General features: G+C 37.7%; 1 protein-coding gene across 1 annotated transcript; it reads right to left on the reverse strand.

The window, feature by feature from the left end:
- LOC107629695 (uncharacterized protein At1g04910) lies at positions 1142-8173 on the reverse strand. The gene is made up of 9 exons (XM_016332553.2): positions 7446-8173; positions 7173-7263; positions 6575-6651; positions 5742-5830; positions 5443-5632; positions 5118-5299; positions 4345-4447; positions 3834-4162; positions 1142-1796 (listed from the first exon to the last, which is right to left on the reverse strand). Exons 1-9 carry the CDS (start codon positions 7737-7739, stop codon positions 1439-1441), a joined length of 1713 nt encoding a protein of 570 aa, XP_016188039.1. The 5' UTR covers positions 7740-8173; the 3' UTR covers positions 1142-1438.

Consider the following 8713-nt stretch of genomic DNA (forward strand, 5'->3'; position numbering starts at 1 on the left):
AAAAGCCATGATGCGCTCTTATGGGTCTTTGATACCATCGTATCTCATGTCTGTCAACTTATCAAAGTTCTTGGGTAGGCGGATCTTGAGGATGGATGAGTGGAAAGGGGTAGCGCCAATCACCACGGGATCCCAATGTTTCCTCTTCCGTTCCTCCTTACGCTCTCGGCTTCTCGACTTGTCTCGGGAGTAAAAAGGCTGGGTTCGACTGTCAGTTTGGTCATGCCCGTCGTCCTCCTCTTCCAGCCGCCTTCCTCCCGATCTCCTCAAGGGGGACTGGGTGCGAGAATGGCTGGGCCAGGGCTCTACGCGTGAGCCGGTGTTACGGCTAATCTCGAGGTTGTAACGGTCCCTCACCGCCAACTCTCTTTCAAGGTTTTGAACCAAGTGCCTAAGTTCTTACATGATCCATGAGTTGTCATTGCCTGTAGCCTCGAATGGATGCCATTCGGGGGATTGCTCGTGGGAGCGGCCATTTTGTCAAAAGCTGTTGGTCGGCGGCTCCGAGAGGTTCCCGTGCTTATCCTACTCATGAGGCAACACTCTTGGCGATCGCCCCCCCCCCTTTTGGCTTGTTCACCGAGCAGGAAGCCTCCATCATCAACTCACGACAGGTCCCCACAGACGATGTCATTGTTCGGTTGTTCATCGGATCGGTGGAGTATGGATCATTGAAGGTGGGGGTCAGAACCTGAGTGCAAGAGCTGAGATGAGATGTGGATCCAAGAGCCATCGGTGGGTCGGCAGGTGGGGCCATCCGCAAGGGCACTCCGATGTTAAAGTAAGTGTTCGTACGAAGATGCGGCTAATTTGGTTAAGATGTGACGTACCTTGGAGAGGGTAAGTCCTTCCTCTTTATTCTTCGTCCTCAGGTGGGCCCTTCCGTTTGGACCCATTCGTCTGGAAACTTCTGCCGACTGTTGAAATTACCATTAGGGGGATGGCGTCAAACAAAGGACACTGTCGGTTAATCGGGTTGTAGACCATGAGAATAATTTAGAAAACAAAAATTTATAAAAAAAATAAAATAAAATATCCAATTTAAAATTTATTGGAAATCAATTTAGATGTATATACAAAAAAATAATAATAAATTTTCATTTACGAAAAATAGATATTTCAGGAAGAATTGGAAGGAAGATTTGTCGCAAAAAAACTACCTAGTAAAAGAATAGAATATATATATATATATTAGAGAAAGAAAATTACATATACTACACCAACTCACCAAGCACATCTATAAACACTTGCAACACATTGTAAGGGTATTCATGCCTTTTACCCTAGAGAAGTATCTAAACTGTGCCATACACGATTTGTATGACTTAGATCTTCATCGAGCCATGACAACTTAAGCCCAACTATGTTAATCCTCATCAAATATAGTGGCAGGCCCTTTGCCGTGGGGCGATTGAATTGATAGCCATGTTAACTTGTTTTACCACCTTCTGGCCCTTCCTACACTTTGCTTAGGTAGTCGAATACTATCTTCATTTTCTTCATCCAATGAGGAATCCTCTTTCACTGTCAGGTTTTCAGCTGCAAGTTTAGGAGGCCGGAACACATCTTCACCGAGTGCTTGATCAATATATGGTTTCTCACATATACAAATACTTGGATACTCATGAAACTCGCCGCGTCCAGGCCTGATCTCATCTGGCTCTCCCATGAATCCTCGTTGAGATGCCTTAACCTTTTCGGCGAAAGTGTCCCAGTCCATCTGATGCCGCTCCATGAACAGAGTGCTAAGCCTCTTGGCATTTGGTCTGATAGTTCTTTTGTGACCCATATACCTCCTGTTATATATATAGCAAATGAAATCAATAAGTTCATATATACTCATCAAGCTTCTATGACCATCTCCATTGACCAAAAATAAGATGATCAGAATTAGAATATTAACTAACTAAAAGACCGTAATGTATATTTGAAACTATTCCATCAAATCAGGGACCGGGAAACGCTGCTGAAAAATAACACTTCTCACAGGACAACACTTGCTTTAGCAAAAAAATCTATGATCGACTAAAGGGTATTTTTTCCCCACAAAAAGAATACAGTTACAACATTCTGAAAACTGGAATTGCTGACACAATATGACTTTAAGTTTAGCACGACGATATTACACGCACCTAAATGACAGAATATTAGTGCTACAGTTTAAATCATACAAGCATTTGCTAAATGTCAACCCACCTATTCGAGTATCAGTGCGGTATATCTGCCTTTTCAATATGCATAGCTATATATAAGATTTAAGTTATGATAGAATAATATAACTGGTCTAGTTCATGAAGCCAACTGCAACCAGTACCACAAGATTTGGTAGTTGTACTGATTGAATATATATCCCAAGTTCTACTCTACTCTATTGTTAGAATTGAACCTTTGGGAAATCTTGGCAAATCACCAAAAATCCTAGCAATGATGCAAGAGACCTCCACACTCGGGAAATGACTGACTCTAACCAACTTCCTGTCTCTCATTATATAAACTAGTGTATTTAATACTATAGGCACTAACATTTCTATTAAGACACCTTTTTATAAATTAAATTTGATAATAATAACAAATTTGAAATTAGTCAAGATGGCAAGTATGTTATACTAAAATCAAAAGATCATGGATTCAATTCTGAGAGTTAATATTTATTTTATAGATTATACACAATGAATTATGTAGATTATACACAATGAAGAGTATTTTAGGAAAGAAACTTTCTACACTTACTCCCTTTACCCTGAAAAACCACATCTTGGCTGGGTGATTTTGAGCTACAATATTGAATTGAGAGCCCACTGGAACAGCCATGAATCACATATTTTTAACACAAATTAGCATAATAAGACTTGTAAATAAAGCAGTTACGTTATTTATGTACGAATCCCTTGCACCATACTGCACAATAGAAGCAAGCCAATCTAATTGCTGAAGGGAAAAAAGGAATCTGGGGTTTCAAAACTTTCAATTTGTGCCTGCAAGGGAGCTCAGATGACAATGGAAACATCATCACCCAGTTCTCTCAATGGCACATTCCCCCTCTTTTTATATATAATACCTCCCACTGCTACCTAATTGATTTCCTTCACAAACAGCAGTTCTCAGCACTCAGCTACTGCTGAAACTATCATTTTTAGGCTTCTCTCCTCCCTACTACAAACCAGCCCATATCTGTTCCTAACATCCAGGCTCAATGATCATTTATAAACAGCATACAATTAATCTTGCAAAAACTACTAAGAACACAGTTTTACCTTATGTGCTATATCCCTAGAATAACCAACTACAAATGACAACAAATTTGTGGCCTTGTGCCTTCCACAGAACCACTGCTCTCCAACATTTTTATAAAATGAAACAACTGTTTTCCAGCATTACACAAGAGATGAGATCTTGCTTATTGGATGGCTTAAAGATCAAGAGAAGGGTGCAGAAGAAGAAACAGATCTTACTGACATTTGAAGATTAACGACTAACATAAGCTACCACCACTTTAACTTAATCTGTATCCTTTTTTCTTTTTTATTTTCAAGTCACGAGCAAGAGTTGCTATAGTATTATTATAATTTATCCTGTATTTACCTACAAGAATGCAAGTGAAGTAGAACAGAGTAAATTATACAAAGCTTATTCAAATACTAGCAAAATCACACAGCCCTTCAACCAAATTTGCATATAATTCAAGAGTAGGGCAAGTAGGCAACATAATAACCACATTGCAAAAGATATTCTTAATTATGACTCTAGCTATTCAATTATGATAGAATGTTTATGCCTTTATAATTGGTACTTGTATGAACTTGTGAAACTTTTATAATTTTACATACTATTACCTTCGACCGGCAAGAATCTTGGCCATGTTGCCATTGTTGTTAGTGACAAATACATTGCTTTCATCGCACACAATGTAGTCAATAGCAGCAAGGCGGGAAGAGAATGGAAGAAAAGGTTTCAGCTCTTCCCCTGCAAGCATCTCTTTTGTATAGATGTTGGGGAAAAGATCTTTCAGAGGCTGCATGGTCTCATCCCCTCCGTATATTTCTCCTGATGCAACATATAGGTAGGTATCATTTGCAAAACCAAGTGCTCGGAGCATCAACCCCACCTCATGAGGAGTAAGAGGACATTTTCCACGCTTTCGCTCTCCATCAGGGCTCAAATCCTGTATTATCACGAGATAATATATTGCTCATTCATTGGTGCCACAAGAGAAATAGCAAGTTTTAAGTCCTTAGATTCTTCAGCACATTGAAAAAAGAATCACAGAATCATCCAAGTCATCATCCTGTCAGTCAATATGATAGGGTTTTATCATTAGAAAGAAGTAAAGGATTGCAGTCTTACAGGCAACGTTGTCCACCTTTTTCTGATTTCCCCGAGCTCTTGTCTTTCTTTTTCACCCCCACCAAAATAACAACCTGAAAATGCCAGCATATCTGGCTCAAACCTGCCAAATTACTATTATCAAGTTGCGCTGGAAATTTGATGTTTTGACACTGTTCAAATAATTACTATCAATTTCAGAATGCAAGGAGCTGTGGAAAAGGTAAAGGCAATCAACCATATTGGGAAGAGCCTAAAGATTAGAAGGGATAAGACAATACATAGTTGGTGCATATGTGATTAATAGAGAATAAGGTAGTGGTTGTTTCCAGATACTAGAACTGAGATGGGGGACTGAGACTCAGTATTGTGTTTCGAACTAAGACTAGAACACAGGGGACTGAAATTTTTGAGACTGAAGACTAAAACTTTAATAACTTTTTTTTTCCAAAAATACTCATTTAATTTTTAAAATTCCAAATCTACCCATCAATCTTCATATTTATCTTAAACCAAACATTATACTTAGACATCATTCAATTCAATATATTTTACGCCAAATGCAATACAGAGACTTAATTTAGTCTCAGTCTCTGTCTCCTAGTCTCTATCTCTCAGTCTCAGTCTCAGTCTCTCTTCCAATCGCAGCCTAAAAGTGTGAGAGCGCAAAGGAGAGAATAACAATTTATCAGATGTATGAAAAGTAAGTGATTGCTTGAACAACCCACATTCCCACACCACTTTGTTTAAAATTCAGGTTGAAATTGAACATACATCAGGTTCATTGAACAAACCTCAAATGGACGGCTATAAAACGGTTTGCCATCTTTCGCATTCTCATAACAAGTTTTTGACCAAACTGTCGTATAGGTTTCGTGTATCTCAGAGCATGATAATTAACACGGCAACGTAATCGTTGTAGTTCATCATCTAGGTCATTTGCTAGTCTAAAGTCAAACTTCGTCAATTGCAAAACCTGCAAAATCTTCCTACATTCAGCTACCACCACAGCTATATCCACAAAAGAATCATAAAAAAATTGACATTAACTAACTATTAATGTATGCTCATGACAATTAAGAAATTTAAAAATGTATCAATCACTAGAAGTGACCTCACCCGTCGTCTCAGGAGTATTGGCAAAACTTGATCATGATAATATTCAGGTTCGGATTTCCTCGGGACACGCATTGTATATGGAGGTTTATCCATTGATCGCATGACCTTATCAGGAACTCTTTTAACAATGGTAATATCCTTTGCAAGATATGTAATGAACCAATTTATATCAAAAATATTGTTGAAGTCACTGCGTCAAAAAGAAGTGTTTTCTTTAAATGAACAACTATTTACTTAATTCTAGTAAACCATAATCTGTGTAATGAAAAAGGGAATGTTTGATAGGATAGTCAGTTTACCTATCATCCTTCCAAAACGAATGATGATCCAACTCCGGTACAACTAATGTAGCATTAAGAATTCGTGCAACAACAACGGCATCCGTAATCTGGGGGAACGAACATGATTAGCATTTCCACATCCAGAACTTATTAACCTTAGCTTTAAATAAGACTACTGAAAATTTCTGCACCACCACAAAAGAGAACCTAACCAAGGCTCACATTTCTGAAAACAAATGAAATAGAACCAACTAGCTATAAGGTAGCGTTTGTTTTGAGATACTGAGACAGAGACTGAGAGACTAAGACTCAGTATCGTGTTTGTTAGTTCAGAGATTGGTACTAAAATTTCTGTCTCTGTCTCTAAAATTTCAGTATTTCAGTACCTTCAAAAAGTAGGGACATAGAGGACTGAAATTTTTAGAGATAGAGACTGAAACTTTAATAACATTTTATACCTAAAATATTTTCATTTCAATTAATTAATTCCAATTTTACCTTTTGTGTAAATTAAATTAGAGTTTCATTCTTGTTTCAATTCCTGTCTTCTATTTTGCACCAAACAAAATACTGAGATTTATTTCAATCCCTGTCTCATAGTCTCTGTCTCTCAGTCTCAGTCTTTCCGTCTCTGTCTCTCCGCCAAACACTACCTAAGAAAACAGCTATTATCATTTCCATCACTTTATGAGCAGGAAATTGGCTAGGAATACCAAATGCACTAGTCATTGTCCATGAAACCCAGGTGTAATAAATGATCATTACTCCAGTGTGACCAGGTGATATTATAGAACACTTTTGCAATCAAACAGCGACAACAGTACATATCATAAGGCTTACGTCGGACTTACCCCAGTTCTTTGTTGGTTCAGTCCTCCACTTGTTGCTATAAGCAAGTAGCCATTTGACTTACGCTCGGATACAGCAGCTATATTTTCCGGTTACCAAAATAAGATAGAAAATGACATGTGAAATTAACTTTTATAGATCAGCACAATCTCAAAATACATTTGTCAAGAAGTAAAACAACATAGTAAAACATATCAAATGGAACCCTTCAGTTTGTTTGCTAGTCACATCGGACCTAACTAGGAAAAATCCTACACCCAGATTGCACCGGTCTAGCTTGTGCTTATATACATTAATTATGGAGAATATGGGAACAAAACACACTATATTTACCGAAAACACCCCCTCTCACTTTCACCTGATACATACAGAAATTTTTCCAAAATTAGCAGTTTCTGACAAAAATCATACGTAACCAAACACAAAAGGATTTAAAATCTGTTTCATGAAGGAATTTTTTATTTGAAAAAAAAAGACATGGTTAGATGCATTAACATCAACACCCCAAAATGAAAACTTGCAAAGTTTTAGCACCTATATAAAAAAATGTTCTAGTATCAAACAAGCTACAAAAGAAGGTGTGAATGAGTGAGAACTCACGAGCAAAATTACGCCCCCTTTCTTTACATCCATAGTAATACCTAGAATACTGTGATTCCCAAATATCAATTGGCGCACGCTCACTTCCATCCTACAAAAATTAAGAAGAAAAGCAAATAATAATAATAATAAATAATTCACACCAATTACACTCCACCGTTTTCAGCAGCAAAAAACTAAAACAGTAAACAACATTAGCAACAAGATACAAAGAACAATGCAATACATAAAAACAAAAGGTGTAAGAAAAAAAAAATGAAGGATTAGAAGAACCTGTGCTGAGTGGAGAGTGCGATGGACGAATCTTTGGGAGTACCATTCAACATGAGAAGCCATGTGACCCGTTAAGAGTGAGATTAGACCCAACCCGAACAGCATGAACCCGCAAACCATGGACCACGATGTGGGTTTCGCCACGCTGGATCTCCAACACATATGGCTATGGTGGTTATGGTTGTGGTTGCTAATGCTCCCATTACTATTGTTATTTTTATCAGGGTGCAGCAACTGAGGTTGCTTTGAACACAAGAAGCTCCTCAAGCTCCAAACTTTGCTGCCAACATCCATTCGGATTCGGATCTCGGGTCACAGATTCCAACCATCAATTCAATTCATTTCATCTTCTCAAGCTCTGTGGAACGAAAAAAGGGACTTTGTTTTGGAATTAGGGATTGGCGAAAGTGGGATTCTTCAAGAGGAAGAGCAATGTGGAAATGGAAGAGAGGTTCCCCCAAGATTTTGTGTAGAATGAGAACCCTTTTTTTCCTTAGGGTTTTCAAAAACACTCATTAATATTAGTTTACGAAATTGATGACGTCATGAATGAGTGAGTGTATTGCTGTTGCAATCTGATTGTGAATGTTAATGAATGAAAGTGGGAGTGAGTGAGTAGGGTGGTGGTGTCAGGTTCTGTGGGGGTGGAGGCGCAGAGTTTGGGACACTCAACATTCATTGCCATTGAACATGAAAATTGAAAATTGAAAATTGAAAATTGGAAATTGGAAATTGGAAATTGGAAATTGAACATTCCTTTTTTTTTTCTTTTTTTGGTCCAAAATGAGAATGTCTTTTTGTTCTAATTGTTATTGGTCAAATTAGTTTCTGATTGGGACAAATATTGAGGTGAGATGTCAAGGGGAAGAAGAAATGGGTTAATCTGGTTTTATTTGGTTTGGACAAAAACTGGAAAATAAACGAAGATGGCATAAAGGTGTGATAAGAACAGAAAACGAAAGGCTGGCAGCTGGGCCTGGGTCCGGTCTTCGGGTGTTCAAAGCGGTAGCAGTATCACGGATCTTTCAAAACCAATAGTATGCCACCTAAGTGTATTCTTTTCTTTTTTGTTATTACAAATATCTTCTTCACAAACTTAGAATTTTTTTCTATATTGTGTTATTAGCAATGTTCTAAAAATGGAATCGGAGTCAATTCGACCGAATTAACCAAAAATTGGTCATCTAGTCAGTTCGATTAAGGTATAAAATTATTTTTAAAAAATCGGCTTAAGAACTGATTAAATCGACAATTAATCAATAAATCGT

Source organism: Arachis ipaensis, chromosome B01, assembly GCF_000816755.2.
Source record: "Arachis ipaensis cultivar K30076 chromosome B01, Araip1.1, whole genome shotgun sequence".
Lineage (NCBI taxonomy): Eukaryota > Viridiplantae > Streptophyta > Magnoliopsida > Fabales > Fabaceae > Arachis > Arachis ipaensis.

Coding starts and splice junctions, on each gene's coding strand:
- LOC107629695 (XM_016332553.2), bottom strand. CDS start 7,739: ATGGATGTTGGCAGCAAAGTTTGGAGCTTGAGGAGCTTCTTGTGTTCA. Junction 7,264..7,445: donor GCACTCTCCACTCAGCACAG/GTTCTTCTAATC, acceptor TAATTTTTGTAG/GATGGAAGTGAGCGTGCGCC. Junction 5,300..5,442: donor CAATACTCCTGAGACGACGG/GTGAGGTCACTT, acceptor AAGATTTTGCAG/GTTTTGCAATTGACGAAGTT.